Raw genomic sequence first — 19,975 nt, forward strand, 5'->3', positions numbered from 1 at the left:
TGTTGTCACCTCATCTCATATCCGGTAATTATTATATTTTGAAAAAAAATGTACCATTTCAAAAAAAAAAACAGATATAAAGTTGTCTTGTGTTAGGTGAGAGGAAGAGATAGATAATAAAAAAAGAATATGACAAAAAAAAATATAAAAATGTGGATCTCACCATTTTTTTTATGAAAGTAAAATGATATAAATTGTGCATGACAAACGCCTTTTTGTCACTTATTTTTTTCTCATATTGTTTTTTCTGATATTATGGGCTGTTTATCTTTTGTTTTTGTTTTGTTTTGTCTAGAGTTGCAATCACAATCTATCAGAAAAAACGTGTTCGATTACTGTTCTTGGGGTAAAGCTTGGTGATTTATATCTATACGAGAGGGAAATCAGGTGGGGTGTGTTTGTTTTATGAGTTGGTTAATGCTGTGAGTGAAGGAAAGAGTTTGGGAGAAATGAGTATTGAGAGAGGGAAAAGGAGCATGCTTGGGAACGGTGTTGTTGGGATCCTGGGAGAGTCTGCGAATAAATGGGAAAGAAGGGCACCTTTAACCCCATCACACTGTGCTCGAATACTTCACGGTGGGACAGGTGTGTCTAGAATTATTGTTCAGCCTTCCACTAAGAGAATTCATCATGATGCTCTCTATAAGGAAGTTGGCTGTGAAATATCCCAAGACTTGTCACACTGTGGTCTCATCCTTGCCGTTAAGCAACCAAAGGTTCCTTTTTTTTTTCTTTCCTTTTTTTGGGTTTAATTATGTTCCTGTGTCTTGTTGCCTGTGTTTTTAGTTAATCAGATAGATTTTTGATATATATGATCTTTCATATTATTGGTTTCTGGCAGCTAGAGATGATATTACCAGATAGAACTTATGCCTTCTTCTCCCATACTCATAAAGCACAGAAAGAGAACATGCCCTTGCTAGATAAGGTGTTATATCTAATTCTTCATGTTTGAAACTTGACTTCAAATTTGTTTTTTTTTTTGGGGGGGTTTCTTCCCACTTCTAACTTCTTTTTGTTATTTCCTCCTACCTTTTTGTAGATCCTAGCTGAGAGGGCATCGTTATATGACTATGAATTAATTGTTGGGGACAATGGAAAAAGGTTACTAGCATTTGGAAAATTCGCTGGCAGAGCTGGAATGATTGACTTCTTACGTGGATTAGGACAGCGTATGTTTCTCCTAATTCTGCTCTTATCATATTTCCGAATTTGATGACTTTCTAGTGAGTGATGTTCAAACTTGACATCTTATATGTTTATGTCTCAGGATTTTTGAGTCTTGGATATTCAACACCTTTCCTGTCACTGGGATCATCTTACATGTACCCTTCCTTGGCTGCTGCTAAGGCTGCTGTGATTTCTGTTGGTGAAGAAATTGCAACCCAGGGATTGCCATTGGGGATTTGCCCCCTGGTTTTTGTGTTTACTGGTTCAGGAAATGGTATGGTAATATAGTCTTTGTTGGCGTTGTTGTTAGGAAATGATACTCTAACTTTGCATATTGCCTATCCTTTCTTAAGCAGACAGGATGACAAATTAAATTAAACTGATCCCTGTATTCATGAACTAATGATTTCTGAAATCCCATTTACTTTTGCCTAATAAATATTGAAAAGTGACTCGTACACTAACTTTTGAACTCGCCCTTTCTTGTAGTTTGTTCTGGTGCACAAGAGATATTTAAGCTTCTTCCTCATACCTTTGTGGATCCATCTAGACTATGCGACCTACATAAAGTGGTAATTTTTTTTTAGATTAGGATTATTATTGGGTCAGGAGTCTTATTATGTTAAGAATGCAATTTGGTTTGGCTTGTACTAGTTGTATTACACTTGTGCTTGACCTAATTATCAGAGTAAGTAGGATATTTAGGCCAGTGTTTCATATCACAACTTGATGATTATTCAGGGTCTTTTATCCTTTTCCATCCAATCCCTGTAATTTTAACAGTTTTTAGTGTGGTACTAGATTTTGTGAAGGTTCATCAAAATGTTAGACCTTGGTATAACAACATCCACATGTTTTATATATGAAGCCTTAATAAATAATCCTTCATATTCTTTGCTTGCCTCTTTAAGTCGAGACAAAAGTGTCAGGAGGTAATGCATGAAGCTGCACATAACCAGGACGGGTAAAGGGTTGACACCCAGACAAAAACTTTTTCGTGTTTCAAATATCATCTTTAGTTTGGAGTGATGATTAGGGAATTCCTAGCCCAGTTTATGCGAAGTTAGGGCTGTTTGAACAGAGAGAGAATGCAATACTTTCACACATGTTCATCACAATAATAACCATATAAAAACAATAGAAGTGTATAAGAAACACCTATTATAGTTGTAAACAAATGAAATTATTAGGAATTTGAGTTTATACTTTATTAAAATAATAAATTGGTAGAATCTTGAAAATGTTGTGTTATTGTTAGAGATGTAATATAAAATCATTCACGTGTTTTGACCTAACAACTTAAGCATTTGAGAGGGTTGGTTCATGATATAGTATCATAGTCTCTATAACCAAAAGGGCTTTTGGATGAGGGGCGTGTTAAGAGATGTAATATAAAAATATTCATGTGTCAAAACCTAATAACTTATGCTTTTGAGAAAGTTGGTTCAAGATAGTTATTGTTGTGCTTTTGAGATGTCTAGCATCTGTCTTGTACTTTGCCTGATATGTACTTTGTTTAACAGGACACAGATCAACCACGGCATTCATCAAAAAGAGTTTTCCAAGTTTATGGTTGTGTTGTTACTGCCCAAGACATGGTTGAACCCAAAGATCCCATGAAAGTGTTTGACAAAGTGAGTTAGTTGATCTTGATCTTGAGTTTTGGGATCTCCTGTTATCCATTTGTCCACTAATACCTCTTTGCTGAGTTGCAAAAAATTTTGGCATGTAATTTTGGATCAGAAACCTGTTTTGAGATTAAGACTTGGAGCATGTTCTCATTCATGTGGTTCATATGGAGTTGAACAGCTAATTTGTACTAAATTCATAAAATCTGTGATAATCTTCTTTAAATAATGTGTAGAACAAATTCCCATTTTATAGCATGCATGATTTGGCAGTTATTGTGGAAGAATTAGAGAAATTCAAATTCATCATGTTATTCCAGTGGAACAAAAAATAAAATCAAAAATCATCATAATTCTGTAAAACAACAAGAACATTAAGTGCATGTTTTGGAACACTTTTTGTAAGGGAAATAATTGCTTTTTATTTTTGTAAAAGCTCTCTCAAAAAGATGCCAAAAAAAGTTTTTTTAACCCCAAAATAAGCTAATTCAAACAGGCACGCTGTTTATGCAAAGATTAATAACTACACCCCTGGCCTCATGGCTTGGAATGAGGGAAAATTCCGGCACAAAGCTCCACGACTTTATGAGAGTAGGAGCGAGGGCCGATTGTTACCAAGCTCTAATGACTTGGGCCCAAAAGATACAACAGGGCCCAATCCAATGTAATCATATTAGTCAGTTTCTTTTGTTTATTCTGTTAGAAGTTAGTTAGAGGATTAATTACTGATTTCTCCCTTTTAATTCTTCTTGAACCAGTTATATAAATAAACTGGTTCCATTCGTTCCTTGTATATAGAAGCTAATTCAATACAAAGCAAAAGGACCTTTAAGTTCGTGCTTGTCTTTTCTCTCTGTTATGCTTTTGCATATTGAGAATCACATTCTGATCTTGCATGTTGAAGATCCAGTATCATAAGATGGTATCAGATTTCTCCTTCCGCTGAATTTTCTTTCTCCTTCACTGTTCTTTGTTATTGTTCTTCACCGATTCGTTTTCTCCATGGCGAATCTGCATCATGCTCTTCCAGATTTTTACACTAATCCAGGTAATCCTTTCTTCCTGCATCCAAGCGAGAATCCAGGCTTGGTGCTGGTCACTCCTCCTCTTGATGAGAGGAATTATCATTCTTGGGCCAGATCCATGACTATGGCTCTTTTAACTAAGAACAAATTAGGTTTTGTTGATGGTTCTATTGCACGACCACTGGAAAATGATCCTACATTTCCAGCTTGGCTACGATGCAACATGATTGTTTTGTCTTGGATTCATCGATCAATAAGCAGTTCCATTGCTCAATCCATATTATGGATAGATCGAGCCAGTGATGTTTGGTCTGATCTTCGGGGAAGATTTTCTCATTCTGATATATTTCGCATTTCTGATTTGCAAGAAGAAATTTATAAGATGCAACAGGGGGATCGTTCGGTTACTGAGTTCTACACTCAAATGAAGATAATGTGGGATGAACTTGACAACCTAAAACCTCTACCTACCTGTAGCTGTGATGATCCATGTACATGTGGAGGATACAATTTGATGAGAACATATAGGGATCGTGATCAAGTGGTTCGGTTCCTCAAAGGTCTCAATGAGCAATATGCTCATGTGAGATCCCAAGTGATGCTGCTGGATCCTTTTCCCAGCTTAATCAGAGTTTTCTCTATGATTGTTCAACAAGAGAGGCAAATGCTTTGTGAAGTTCTAGTTGATTCAACCACAGAAACCAGAGTTTTCAACAATTTTTCTGATAATCATCAGAAACAGAATTTTGGAAGAGGCAGGGGCCGTGGATTCCCTTCCTTCTTCAATAAGGGACGTGGTTCTGGTAAAGTCTGCACTTACTGTGGCAAGCCTAACCATACTGTTGATACTTGCTATCAAAAGCATGGATATCCTCAAGGTTTCAAACCAAAAGGTCCATCGAATGCTAATTTTGTGGCTCAAAATGATACTGACATCACTGAAGGTGGTGATAATTCAGATTCCATGGTGACTATCTCTCAGGATGAATATCAAAATTTGATCAAGGGTTTGCAATTGGGATCTTCAGTTGAAGAAACTCCAATAAGTTCCACCAATCTCATTCACACTACTGCCATGAACACTAACACAGGTAGTCTCACAGGTAGTTTTCACTCCAAATGGCTTCTTGATACTGGAGCCACTGATCACATCAGTTATGTCTCCTCTAATTTTTCTACATTGACTAAAATCAGTCCCATTTCCATCACCTTACCTGATGGTTCACACACCACAGCTCATTTTTCTGGCACTGTCAATTTTTCTTCAACCTTAACTTTGTTTGATGTATTGTTTGTTCCCTCTTTTCATGTCAATTTAATATCAGTCACAAAATTGATCAAAAGTCTGTCTTGTTACCTAATATTTCGTGATTCCTACTGTTTTGTGAAACAGATTCATACCAATGTGATGATTGGTTCAGCTGATTTGGTTGAAGGATTGTATGTGATGAGGTCCTCAAGTAGAGATCAGACCACCAACACCAACCACAATTTCCATAGCAAAATTTCTTCTGTTTTTCATCATTCTGTAAATAATACTGATGCCTCTATCCTTTGGCATCATAGACTAGGTCATGTACCTTACTCTACCTTACAGCAAATGGCAATAAAATTTCCTTTCATTCTTGCTAAAAATATTACTCCCTGTGATGTTTGTCAATTTGCTAAACAACACAAATTACCATATCCACATAGCAATACCAAAACAACTTCTAATTTTCAATTGATACATGTTGATATTTGGGGCCCTTATTCGACTCCATCTATTCATGGTCATAGATATTTCTTAACCATTGTTGAGGATTTTTCTCGTTTTACTTGGGCACTTTTGTTAAAATCTAAAGGTGAAACTAGGAAGGCTTTACAAAATTTTATCATCATGATTCAGAATCAGTTCCACTTAACTGTGAAATGTGTTAGATCAGATATTGGACCCGAGTTTGCCATGTCTGCTTTTTATCAAGAAAAAGGTATCTTGCATCAAACAACTTGTGTTGAAAATCCTCAACAAAATGACATTGTTGAAAGGAAACATCAACACATCCTCAATGTGGCTCGGGCACTTATCTTTCAGTCCAATCTTCCATTGCCATTTTGGTCATATGCTATTTCCCATTCCATTCATCTCATCAATCGTTTATCAACTCCTTTGCTCAATCATTCCACTCCTTATGATGTTCTATACCAGAAACCTCCCACACTTATGCACCTCAAGGTTTTTGGATGTCTCTCATATGCTTCTACTCTTCTTTCCCATAGAACTAAATTTGCTCCTAGAGCATATAAAACTGTTTTTCTAGGCTATCAAGACGGTGTTAAAGGCTACATTCTCCTTGATCTCAAAACCAGAAAATTTTTTCTTTCTCGAAATGTCATTTTTTTTGAACATGTGTTTCCTTTTACTACCAAACCAGACCCACCTCAGACTTCATGTCACCCAACTCCAATCCATTTTGATTTTCAAAATCCTATTGATCTCAATTTTACTTCTGATCTTGATACACTGTCACAACAGCTACCTTCCTCTTTACCTACCAATGATATCCTACCTCCTATTCCTACTGTCTCACCTGATCCCACATTGCCAAATCCTCCTTCATCTGATCTCATACGCAGAACTTCCAGACCTAGAAGACAACCTAACTACTTACAGGATTATCACTGCAATTTATCAATCACATCAGCTCCTCAACTCATCTCAGGTATTTCTTCTTCTCCCAAAACTGCACATCCTTTATCCAATGTACTAACATATGACAGGTGTTCACCTTTCTACAAAAATTATTGTCTCAATATCACTACCCATACAGAACCTCACACTTATTCACAAGCTTCCAAGCATACATGTTGGCAGCAAGCCATGAGAACTGAACTTAAAGCCCTTGATCAAAACAGTACATGGAGTCTTGTTCCCCTTCCACCTGGCAAAAGCACCATAGGATGCAAATGGGTATACAAGATTAAACACAATGCTGATGGATCTATTGAACGGTATAAGGCTCGCCTTGTAGCCAAAGGTTATACTCAAATTGAAGGCTTGGACTATCTTGAAACCTTCAGTCCAGTCGCTAAGTTAGCCACTGTGCGGCTGTTGCTCTCTCTTGCTTTTGTTAAGCATTGGTTCTTGGAGCAACTTGATGTGAACAATGCCTTCCTCCATAGTGATTTACATGAGGAAGTATACATGACTTTGCCACCTGGACTTGCTTGTTCGGATCCCTCTCTGGTTTGTAAACTTCACAAATCCATTTATGGGCTCAAACAAGCCAGTAGACAGTGGTACTCCAAGTTATCTGCTGCTTTTTCTTCTCTTGGCTACTCCCAATCTCAGGCTGATTTTTCTTTGTTCACCAAACAGCAGGGTAGTCATTTTACAGCTTTACTTGTCTATGTCGATGACATTGTTCTCACTGGAGACAACATGGCAGAAATTCAAAGGGTAAAATCGTTTCTGGATGGTCATTTCAAAATCAAGGATTTGGGGAAACTCAGATTTTTTTGGGTCTTGAGGTTTCACATTCTTCTTCTGGTATTCTTCTTAATCAAAGAAAGTATACATTGGAACTTCTTTCTGATTCTGGATTACTGGGATGTAAACCAGCCCTTACTCCAATGGATCCTTCAGTAAAATTGTGTCGTGACATGGGACAATTACTTCCAGATGCTTCACTATATCGAAGACTCATTGGCCGTCTCCTATATCTGACCACTACTCGCCCTGATATCAGCTTCAGTGTTCATCAACTAAGCCAATACTTGGCTGCTCCCACTGATGCTCATCTTGAAGCAGCTCATCGAGTTCTTCGATATCTGAAGAGTTCCCCTGCTAAAGGTCTATTCTTTTCTGCTAATTCTTCTTTGCAGCTAAATGCATATGCTGATGCCGACTGGGCATGTTGTCCAGACACCCGTAGATCAGTCACAGGTTTCTGTGTGTTTCTTGGCACCTCCCTCATCTCTTGGAGATCAAAGAAACAGACAACAGTATCACGCTCATCCACTGAAGCGGAATACCGTGCATTGGCTTCCATCACATGTGAACTCCAATGGCTATCATTCCTCTTACAAGACTTAGCTATTCCAAGACCGAAACCAATTGCTGTATTTTGTGATAACCTCTCTGCCATCCATCTATCTCACAACCCGGTTTTCCATGAAAGATCCAAACATATTGAGTTGGATTGTCACATTACTCGTGAGAAGATACAATCTGGCCTTCTTCATCTGCTTCCTGTTTCCACTCATGATCAGATTGCTGATGTCTTTACAAAGCCTCTATTATCTTCTCCATTCAGCTCTCTTATTAGCAAGCTTGGCCTTCTTGATGTTCATCACCCAGTTCAAGCTTGTGGGGGGGGTGTTACCAGGCTCTAATGACTTGGGCCCAAAAGATACAACAGGGCCCAATCCAATGTAATCATATTAGTCAGTTTCTTTTGTTTATTCTGTTAGAAGTTAGTTAGAGGATTAATTACTGATTTCTCCCTTTTAATTCTTCTTGAACCAGTTATATAAATAAACTGGTTCCATTCGTTCCTTGTATATAGAAGCTAATTCAATACAAAGCAAAAGGACCTTTAAGTTCGTGCTTGTCTTTTCTCTCTGTTATGCTTTTGCATGTTGAGAATCACATTCTGATCTTGCATGTTGAAGATCCAGTATCATAAGACCGATTGTACACAGTTTTATCTTTGCATTTGTGCAAGGAGATTGTTTTCCATACTCAAATCTGTGACCTGATGATCATAAAGGAACAACCTTACCGCCTGATGCCTTGGCATAATTTTTTTTTTCTGTTATCATTTCATAAGTGCATAGTTGAATGTGCTAATCAACTCTAACTCTTGCAATCAGCATCCCTATTTGTATCCTTATGGATTGTTCATGATCTTCTAAGTACTAACCAGTACTAACCTGATCTGGTTATTTCAGGCAGACTACTATGCACATCCAGAGCATTACAATCCCATTTTCCATGAAAAAGTAGCACCATATGCATCTGTTATTGGTATGTCCCTTCATGCCTGCTACTGATATTGGAGCAAGTTATATGCTGTTATTTGTCATGTTGAAGTGTTATGGGTAGCTAGTAATTTTGTTTTGGCTTGATCTTCAACTGTCATGAATTACGAAAATGACTTGAAGTAATTTAGATTTCTTGTTCCCGAAATCCGAAAAAAATTCTTGCTCATTTGTTGATAGGAAATATTAAACAAAAACTAAGTCTCCAATGTTTTCTCATTGTTGAAGATATATGTGATTCATATATTGCCAGACCAAGAGGATGTTTATCAAGTGTTGAGTTAGCTTACCAATCACCATGTATTAATATTTTTTTGCATATGTTGGACTGAAATGTTTCTTGATAAAATTATTTTTTATCAAGCCTTGTGTGTTTTTCCATGTGTGAAGATATATCTAATTCTTCTGTTACTAGATCAAGAGGAATTTGAACAATTGTCAAGTTAACTCCCCATATATTAGTAATTCTGATTTTGATACATTTGGCCCGAATTGTTTCTTGATAAACTGCTTTTTCTTAATAAGCTCTATTACTCACATTTACTTATCTTAGTCAATTGCATGTACTGGGAGCAAAGATTTCCTAAGTTGTTGAGCTATAAGCAGATTCAAGATTTAATGAGAAAGGGGTGCCCACTTGTTGGAGTAGCAGACATAACGTGTGATATAGGGGGTTCAGTTGAGTTTGTTAACCGCACTACCTCAATTGATTCACCCTTCTTCAGGTATACCATGTCACTAGTTTGGGCTAGTCACTTATTTTAGTCTTATCTACTCTATTTCTAGCATGGAATCGTAGAAAGTGATGGTAGTTTTGCATTAGAGTAACTGAATATTGCATTTTTTTTAAAGCGCTTTGCATAGATAACATTCCATAATATTGAGAAATTGATTATATAAATATACGACCCAAATTGATAAATAACATAATTTCCATTTCTTGACTTTACTTACTATTTATGAGAAATAGCTAAAAATAGAAAATACTACCAGAAAATAGAAATTAATAGAAGAGTCTTTGTCGAAGTATCTTTTCTGCTTCTGGTAATGCTTTGTTTGAAAGTTAACAAACAGGTGTAAGATGTTCCTTGTCTAATTATGTCCTACATAAAAGCTTGGACTATTATGCATCACTAGGCCTAACAAAATGTTTCATTACGCAAACCACAATAAACCAGTCCACTTATGTCATGTATAAAGCATCAAATGTCTGACTTTCTAGCTGCATACACCTCTTAAAAGTTGACCTAGGTTTTTGTTAGATGTGTTCGAGGCTAATCTAAAAGAAAGAAGAGAAAGCCTAAGAAGGATGAAATACCATAATACTCGGTTTTACATTTTTAGAAGCTATGACATTTGCAGGTGATAATTATGCTGAAATATTATCTTGGTTTACATTCACTGTCAGTTCATTTACGTTACAAATTTTTCATTTCTAGTATGATGTCATGTTTAAACATTGTTGTTAGATATGATCCCATAATGGATTCCTACCATGATGACATGGAGGGGAATGGTGTGATATGTTTAGCGGTTGACATTCTTCCAACAGAATTTGCGAAAGAGGTAGGTGCCTTCTCGTTAGCTAATTCCCTTACTTCCATTGGATAAGAGAATGATTGAATATGCAATTTCATTATGAATAGGCTTCCCAACATTTTGGAAACATACTGTCCCAATTTGTCATAAATTTGGCTTCTGCTACAGACATTACAAAGTTGCCTGATCACTTAAGGAGAGCTTGCATAGCCCATGGAGGTGTGCTAACCTCCTTATATGATTATATCCCACGCATGCGGAACTCTGATTCAGAGTATGTGTCTGATCTCTTTCATTATTGGTTGTCTGTATCCTTAACTGAAAAATCATAAAAAAATCCTTTTCATTCAGTTTGTTGGGTTTTATGCCCCTTATTATTATTACAATTCCTGTTATTTTCCCACTTATAGTAGGTACACACACTCTTTTTGACTTGCAGGGAAGTATCAGAAAACTCAGCAAATTCTTTATCTAACAAGAGGAAATACAATATATTGGTGCGTTCTTCAGTTTCAATTTTATTATCCATTGGTTGTACTCCACATGCCAAGATTAGCTTGTGTAGTAGATAGTGATGATAATCCCATAGTTTCTAGTTAATCTTCTGATAAAGATCGCTGAATATAACTGACAGGTATCTCTCAGTGGTCACTTATTTGATAAGTTTTTGATAAATGAGGCCTTAGATATTATTGAAGCTGCAGGAGGCTCCTTCCACTTGGTCAACTGCAATGTGGGTCAGAGTACTAATGCTATATCATACTCTGATCTTGAAGTAAGTAGTCCTCTATTTCAAACTGGAATGTTTGCTTATGCCCCTCAAGAATCATTCTCTCTCTTTATTTTGAAGTGCAATACTGAATAATTCCATCTTGTATCTGTAAGTCAACTGTAAGATATAGCTAATTTTTTTTTTATATTTGGTCTTTTCATCAATGATCTGCTCATCCATATACTTGAAATATGGGAGGTCTGTCATTGTTCTTGATCGAAGGTAATGAAGATTTCTCAACAGGAATATATTGGATGGATTGGTTATTCACTTATTCCTTAATCTTAAGGAAATGCTAGATACCCACGAAATTTATGATTGGAATATCTGAATTTCTCACTCATCATTTCTTATTGGCCATTTGGAAAACATTGTAATTTGTATCCTGTTAGAAGTTTCAATTCCATTCTTCTCTCTCTTTCTCTCTCTTGGGGAGGGGTGTCATTTTAGGCCTAGCCATTGCTGGCCAAGTCAAATTCGGCTTGTGTCAGGCCCAATGGCCTGGTATGCAGTGTTTTTTTAGTCATTATGGCATTTACATTTAAATTATGATTTTTGTATCAACCTAGTGAACTTCTTAGAATAAATGGTGTATTAACATGCTGGGTTTTCAACAGGTTGGTGCAGATGATAGGGATGTTCTGGATCATATCATTGATTCTTTAACTTCTCTTGCTAATCCAAATGAAAACTCTAGATTTTTAAATCAAAATTTAAGTAAAATTTCACTTAAGCTTGGTAAAGTCCAAGAGAATGGCATAGAGAAGGAACCTGATGCGAAAAAGAAGGCTGCATTTTTAATTCTTGGTGCTGGTCGGGTCTGTCAACCAGCTGCTGAGATGTTATCATCAATTGGAAGGCCTTCATCCAGTCAATGGTGTAAAACATTGTTGTATGATGATCTTGAAGATCAAACTGATGTTAAAGTCATTGTGGGATCTCTGTACCTGAAGGATGCAGAGCAGGTACTTTGACTAGAATATTTTGCTTTTACACCAGTTACTCTATGGAAGCAGAACTGGTTTTTTCATAGGGATCCTTGATTTGACATTACAAGATCAGTGCAGATTGTTGAAGGCATTCCAAATGTAACTGGAATTCAGCTTGATGTGATGGATCGTGCCAGTCTTTGTGAGTGTATTTCACAGGTACAATTTCCTGCAGTTATCTTAATTCATTATTTGGAAAGCATCTTGCAATGACTTTATTTAACCTCTACAAGAAATCGAGATGGGATTTGGCTGGAAAAACCATCTTGAGATATTTAAATATTATTAAGCTATAATGTACTTACAATTTTTGATTGTCCATCATGTGTTAGAGCTGACTATGATTGCCGTCTTGAGACATCTTGCAACATCTTGCAACATGTTGATCTCTGTTTTGTATTCTTAGGGTCTTGATAGCATCCTTATCTTGACATTTTTCCCCTTCTTTCCTTGTCGCAGGTTGACGTCGTTATAAGTTTGCTGCCCCCTAGTTGTCACGTTATCGTAGCAAATGCTTGCATTGAGGTGCTTCACGATATTTTATGTTATTATTCAATATTGAACTGAAATGATTTTTATTTAGGGAGAAAGAAAAGATGTAACGAAAATTGTAAAATTCATAAAGGAATGAATTGAACTTTAGATTTATGACAAGGTTTGAAGACACTTCTTGAATTAAGATGTAAATTAAGTTAAAGATTTTCTTCCTTTGGGGAACTAGTGGTCATGGAAGTAATCTAGGACAATTGTTTCCCCTTGACCCAATGCTTTCTTTAGTTCTCTGTCCAGAATCTTAGAAACAACTTCTGTATAGAATTGTGTTATTTTTTGGATAAAAATCCTAAGGGTAGTACTGGTACATAATCATTCTTCTTTGTTCTAGCTTTGTAAATGAATATGTTTCTTGATGCAGCTGAAGAAACATCTTGTCACTGCTAGCTATGTTGATAGCTCTATGTCAATGCTAGATGATAGGGCTAAAGATGCTGGTATAACAATTCTTGGTGAGATGGGATTGGACCCAGGAATAGGTAAGAGCTATTCTGATAATTAATGATCAGTTTCCAGGACTTTCGCAACATGAAATAGTCTGTAAGAGTGCATCTGCATTGATGGTGTTGATGACTGGCCTACAGTATTTTTCTTTTCCTATAAGGTTGAAAGAAAAGAAAGACAATCTGGTGCTATAGAAGGCATCGCAAGAGGCTGATTACATGATTCAAACCTATAACCTTTAAGTCACATGGCTACAAGACCAACTGTTGTACCAAGGCTCCAGGAAAAATCTTTATTTACTGGACTGCATGTTACATACATATCATGTCATCAAATTTATACTTCCTTCAAAAATACTTGCTTACTTATTTTATCCCAACACGTTGGCTGAAACCAGCTTCTGAAAATATTAGAAGCTTGACATATTTCCAACTAAAGTGGGTCTTGCAATAAGCTTGTACTTGTTTGATGATCTAGATCACATGATGGCAATGAAGATGATCGACCAAGCACATTTGCGGAAGGGGAAAATAAAGTCTTTCAATTCTTACTGTGGTGGACTTCCATCTCCTGAAGCTGCTAACAATCCATTAGCTTATAAATTCAGGTACTTCTTGGAAAGTCTTGTATTGTGTCTACGTAAGCAGTTACCTAATGGTTCCAAAATTAAAACTCTACCTTTTGGTAGTTTAAAAGCTGACTGGATGTACAATTAATTACCCAAGATAACATGGCGGTAGCTTGTCACATTTATGTTGTTATGAGGCTGTGAAATTTTTCTCCCAAAGAGTATCACTTATTGATTAGATGTAATGACTCGGTGGTCAATAACTACATATCATGATTGAATATAGATTTTCATAGATTACGAAGAAGCTTGACCATCAAATATCATATGAAACTATAGTACAAATCCTATGATCACCTATTGTTTCTTCTGTATGTTTCAAATATAATTCTGATAAAATACTTTAAAGACACTTGCATAGCTGGCTGGTACTTCTGGGAATATTGTCTTATTTGTTTCGCGTTGCTTGGTTGAACCGAGAGTTGCTCGGGAATATTTCTTTCAGAGAGCAAGAGTGTAGATTAGTAGTCAGGATTGCCAACAGGAGCAATCTACTCTGACTAAGAGCAACCCTCTTCAACTATACGCAAGCGTACGTGTCAAGCAATATAGGGTATTATAGCCCCAGATTTATCGTCCTCAGGGAGCAGTTGTGAAGTAAGAAGCGCTAAAGGAAACTTAATTTGTAAAATGGAGCAATAAAGGAAATCACTATTCTCAGCTAAGCTTCACAAAGAGCAATCTCTGAGCAGCTAGTTAAACAATGTTAACCATTCTGAACCAGATGAGAGCAGTGAATGATTTAGCATGGTCATCGAATAAAATGGCATCAATTGAAGTAACTTTAAGAGCAGTCAACGAAATGAAAGTAAGATCATCAGCTAGTAAAACACAGTTCAGTTATCGTGAGGAAAAGGTTGTGATAGGAATTGAGTTAAGATTAATTTCAGAAAGAAAAAGATCAAGTAGGTGTTACGGGTTCCATGTTTTCATCCCTTTGGTTAACCCTGCCTGGTAGCATATTTTACAAGTGGATTTTGCTCCTTCCCTTGTTTTGCTATAGGTAAGCAGAGGGTAAGGCCTTACTCTCCACGTTACTCCATAGTACTTGGAGTTATATGCAAGGAAACCATGCTGCCTTCTCAAAAGAGCATGGATTCACATGGCAGTGCTCCCCATTCCAGGTGTTTATCCCTCCTTTCTTCAGGCTAAACTACCCCAGGATTTTGAGAATGCTCCACACGCCTTTGTCAGTGTTTCATCAACCGAGTGGTCCCGGGATGAGGTTGCCAGCCCAAAGGGTTTCACAAAATCAATAAATTAAACCAAAGAGCAACTCAAAATTCATTTATAAAATATGTGTTCCTTACAAAGCTATCCTAAGACAAAAGGGATTACTTCTATGGAACCCTCACCCTCTTAGAGGGTTTTTACAAAGAAATAGGAAAACAAAGAGACAACCGGTCCTAGGATGGGTGCTGATTCTTCCTCTCTATGAGGATTGCTTGTTCCTTTTATAGGGTTCTTCATTTGATCTCCATTGTTCCTTTCATCAAGGGTTGCACTTTGTCTAAATCCTCTCCAATGGTAGCTTTGCTTCTTGCCAGCTTGGCCTTAAATGGAAGTGGTCCCCCTTGCTTTTGGCTCCCTTTGTGAGTAGGAGTATCGGATTCAGGTCAGCACTTCCACTTTCTCTGTTGTAGCTGACGTGGCGGCTCCCCATTGCTCAGCTTCTTTGCTTTCGTACTGTAGCAGAGGCAGCACCTCCACCTTCTCTGCTGTAGCTGACGTGGTGGCTCCCCATTGCTCAGCTTCTTTGCTTTCGTACTGTAGCAGAGGTAGCACCTCCACCTTCTCTGCTGTAGCTGACGTGGCGGCTCCCCATTGCTCAGCTTCTTTGCTTTCGTACTGTAGCAGACTTCTTTTTCCTTTCTGCGCAACACTCCTTCTTCTTTCTTCATTTTGTGGTTCCTTTTGATGGGCCTTAGGTGTCCTGAACAAAGCAAACTAACCCAATAGTTATATGTGAAAAAGATAATGTTAAATTTGCTCCAGGTCTACCTTAATTCCCACTTTCGGCATTGCTCCGGTCCACTATTCAAAACAGTTGCTCTATATGAAAAGAAGAAGGTTGGAGGGAGTGATTTATAACCAAAACATGGGTTTTGTGGAACAATTTACACTTAATGGGCCTCAACTCTTGAGGACTATCACGCGTTAAGTATGATTTTCTCCTTTCTTGGCTAGTTGATTGTAGCAGTTAATATCATTAGCTAAATATCGCTTGAGCTTCTCAGTCGGACTTCTGCATCCTTTTTTTATTTTTTTAGTACATCAATGAATTGAATTGTTATCATGACGTGAACCTATTACCTGATCTACGTTGAGCTTGGGAAATATACTCTACAAACCAAAGAAAATTGTAATGATTATTAGTAGAGATAACTCAATTATGGAATATTCTTGAGAATTCAATCACAAAATTTGCTCAGGCATTATTATATAGCGTTATGTGCTTGGCTTCTTGATATTAAAATCTCTAGTTACGTCTCTTAAATTGGGTTTTATAAGCTCGAAATTCAAGTAACAAATCCTTGTTTCAAATATCTTCAAACTTCGACTGGTAATATCTATGTTAACTTTGGTAATAAGCTACTCTTGTACATAGAAATGGTACAATTGTTTTTATTCTTCATTCAGCTAAAGCTTGCAACAAAGTTTGGAACACCAAGTTTTTTTTTTTTTTGGCTAAATGCATGAACTATTAGAACGATTCTTGGTTGAATTAGATACCATCTAGACAACATATGGATATGTTAGTCTAAGTTTCTAAACACAGTACTTTTAAATTTCTTATAATTTTTTAGTGTTTTTATCTTGTTAATCATTCAGCTGTAACGGATCACACAGTTATTTTTCCTTATGTTATAAAAATTTGATGGTTGTTGCTTTAAGAATTCATTGGTTTTCAAATGTTTCAGTTGGAATCCTAAAGGGGCCATCCGAGCTGGGCGCAATCCTGCCACCTACAAATACTGTGGTGAAACTATACATATTGATGGTAAGCTTTTATTAGGTTGGGGATATGTTACGATCTTACTTCAAGATATGAGACTTGGAGCCTCACATCGGAAACATAAGGTTCTGGTGTGGGGTTTATATGGACTTTGAGCTCTCTTACCTCGGGGGCTAGTTTTTGGGGTGAGGTTCTCCCAAGATTCGTATCAATTGGTATCAGAGCCTTCCACTACGTTTCCTGGTTGCAATCGAGCGGCGCAGGTGGTGTCGCTGGTATTGCAGTTTTCGCCCAGGGCTAGTAAAAAACTAGCGCAAAACCAGCCCACGTGGGAATTAGTGCTGCGGAGCGTGGTGGAATGTTACAATCCTACTATAAGGTATGGGACTTGGAGTCCCACATTGGAAACATAAGGATCTGGTGTGGGGTTTATATGGACTTTGGGCTCTCCTACCTCAGGGGCTAGCTTTTGGGGTGAGGTTCTCCCAAGGTTCGTATCAGAATATAATTCCAAAAAAGCAACAAGCAGGATAGTTCTCTATTCCTTTTTTGTTTTTTGGCTCCTAACATGCTTCTATAATATGTATGCATGCATCCACTTCTAATAACATGCATGGAATTTTCTATATTAGACCTCAGGAGGAGTAATTTTGACATAGATTACTTCATTTTGAACTTGTCTCATTCCCCCTAATTAACTCTCACTGTTACATTTGCTTAAACTGTTCATAAACTCACTGCATGGCACTTATTTTTGGACAGGGGACGATCTTTATGATTCAGCTACAAGACTAAGGATACCTGACTTTCCTGCTTTTGCTTTGGAATGTCTCCCAAACCGTAACTCTCTACTTTATGGAGATTTGTATGGAATAGGATCTGAAGCATCAACAATTTTCCGTGGAACTCTCCGCTATGAAGGCATGATTTCTATGTGTTTCTCTTATTTTTCAGCTCTACATTTAATACTGATTAATACTGTTCTCTAAAACATGTTTAAACTACATTAATTAGTACCTTGGGAAGCGATGCCATTCTTTGAATTTTGTTTAAATTAATTAATCTATATCTGATGTGTTCGAGTAAAAAGTGTTTATTTATCTTTCTGGAACTTACTTGTAGTAACTCGGTTTACAGGGTTTTCTGAGATTATGGGGACACTTTCTAGGATTGGCTTATTTAACAACGAAGTTCATCCGATTCTACAGAATGAACAGAGACCAACTTTCAGAAAATTCTTGTTTGAACTTCTCAAAGTTGTAAGTGAAGATCCAGATGGACAATTGATAGAAGAGAAGGAAATCATGGAAAGGATATTAACAGTAGGGAATTGCAAAGATCAAAGAAGTGCAATGAAGACAGCAAAAACAATTATGTAGGTCAATTACCCTTCTCATCTTTTCATTTGGAAGATTATTGTTTTAACTAGCCTGTCTTCTTTCATATAGATTTTTGGGACTTCTTGAGCAAACAGAAGTCCCTGCTTCCTGCCAAAGTGCTTTTGATGTTATCTGTTTCCGTATGGAGGAGAAGTTATCCTACTCCAGCACCGAAAAGGTATACTTCTATTAGTTTATATGAAATACCAACTTATGTTTATTGTGTCCGCTTATCACCTTAAAGACTGCTAAAGCAACTTATTTGCAGGAATGTGCAGAGATTACTTACTATAAAAGAATACATTTAACATCTAGTGCATTAACTTTTATCCTATTTGTAAGCAGGATATGGTGTTTTTGCACCACGAAGTGGAGGTAGAATACCCGGAGAGCCAACTCACAGAGAATCATAGAGCAACTTTGCTTGAATTTGGAAAGACTGTCGATGGAAAAACCACGAGTGCCATGGCCCTTACTGTTGGTATTCCAGCTGCTGTTGGAGCTCTGGTACTTCTTTTGTCCGTTTCTGTTCTTTTTATACAGTATTCCAAACAGATGATGCCAGTGAATTAACTATATCTCTTTTTTGCAGCTCTTACTGACGAACAAAATTCAGACAAGAGGTGTCTTAAGGCCTATCCAACCTGAAGTATACAATCCAGGTGACTGCATGATGTGTTTATTTGGTGTTGGTTTGTTGTCCATGTGTTAATAGATGACTCTGTTGAATATAGTTTCTTTTTCTTTTTCTCTGGCATACATTTTGTTAAAAGAACACATCTAACCAGCAAAAATAATTAGCATACTTAGCAATCACATGATCCCTTAATAATTTGGTAGTTTTGATTTTCTATTGTGAGAAATTGGGATTGTATGAATTTTTCGAACCAGGATTCATAGGAGACGAGTCTTGTTTTTGTATTGAAAAATAAATATTTCTCGTGGCCTAAAGATCAAAAAGTTTCCAGTGTTTTCTCCTTATTATTCTCGTTTGAGAAAGTATTTTGCATCAGTTAGGATGGAAAACGAATCTAAACAAACGCATGCTTTGCCATTTGATAACAGGATGTACATTATGAAACCATGCTACTAATAACAGTAAATTTTATTTTGTGGTAAGCGCTTTACAATGCTTATTTGTGGGTTGTGGATTTTGCAGCACTGGATATTATACAAGCTTACGGCATCAAGTTGACTGAGAAGAATGAGTAATTTGCATCTCTGAAGATGGTGTTTGGTGTATATAACATTATGTAATGAGAATGTGAATAATTTCTACCATAATAATTGCTGCATTTCTACAATCGCAACCACCATCGTATATAATAAAGTGTCAGAAATGGACCATACGGCACGGCACCATCAAATTCCCATTTCGATAGGAGCAATATCAGTTCATGAACATTTATTGTATACTAATCAGGAAGTATGACTCTAGATGATGTATTGAAGACAAGATTACTCTAATAACTGGCACTTGAGGGCAATGCTGATTCTTTGATTTTAAGTTAATATGTAGATTAGAGTAACAAGGTTGATCATTAACTACGTTTTTTTATAAATGAAGAGACCTGTATGCACAGTAATGTGTTCATGCGCACCAAAGAGAGGCGAGTCACTGTAAATCCATGCTGTCCAGTTCTCCATTGCAGTATTTGTTAAACAATTAACGGATTAAGTAATTCAATCCAACAATATAATATTTTATCCCAAACACAAACGTCTTTGACAGGTTTTGCTCATAGGTATTTGGCAGTAATACCAAGCCATTGCGTGAACAGAGTTTTTTAAGTAAACAGATGTACTACCATATCCATCGTGTACTGCATTTTACCCACTGTTTATGGGGTTGAATTACCCTAATCCTAACA

General features: G+C 36.9%; 1 protein-coding gene across 3 annotated transcripts; it reads left to right on the forward strand.

The window, feature by feature from the left end:
• The first annotated feature begins 320 nt into the window (after positions 1-320).
• On the forward strand, positions 321-19,582 carry LOC133305324 (alpha-aminoadipic semialdehyde synthase). 3 transcript variants are annotated; one of them, XM_061505505.1, is made up of 25 exons: positions 321-716; positions 842-928; positions 1,043-1,172; positions 1,271-1,444; positions 1,660-1,742; positions 2,541-2,546; positions 2,694-2,804; positions 8,756-8,831; positions 9,399-9,570; positions 10,315-10,411; positions 10,492-10,658; positions 10,824-10,881; positions 11,019-11,159; positions 11,774-12,121; positions 12,224-12,304; positions 12,605-12,670; positions 13,059-13,176; positions 13,619-13,748; positions 16,691-16,770; positions 17,488-17,646; positions 17,863-18,100; positions 18,174-18,282; positions 18,450-18,611; positions 18,697-18,766; positions 19,264-19,582. In XM_061505505.1, the coding sequence occupies exons 1-25, from the start codon at positions 450-452 to the stop codon at positions 19,314-19,316; spliced, it is 3,183 nt and encodes a 1,060-aa protein (XP_061361489.1). In that variant the 5' UTR covers positions 321-449; the 3' UTR covers positions 19,317-19,582. The 3 variants fall into 3 exon arrangements, with proteins under 3 accessions (XP_061361489.1, XP_061361487.1, XP_061361488.1); XM_061505503.1 differs by lacking the exon at positions 2,541-2,546; XM_061505504.1 differs by lacking the exon at positions 2,541-2,546 and having other exon boundaries at positions 1,660-1,739.
• The last annotated feature ends 393 nt before the right edge of the window (positions 19,583-19,975 follow it).

This window comes from Gastrolobium bilobum, unplaced genomic scaffold (assembly GCF_033153095.1).
Source record: "Gastrolobium bilobum isolate Gb01-03AN ecotype WA unplaced genomic scaffold, APGP_CSIRO_Gbil_v1 utg1221, whole genome shotgun sequence".
NCBI lineage: Eukaryota > Viridiplantae > Streptophyta > Magnoliopsida > Fabales > Fabaceae > Gastrolobium > Gastrolobium bilobum.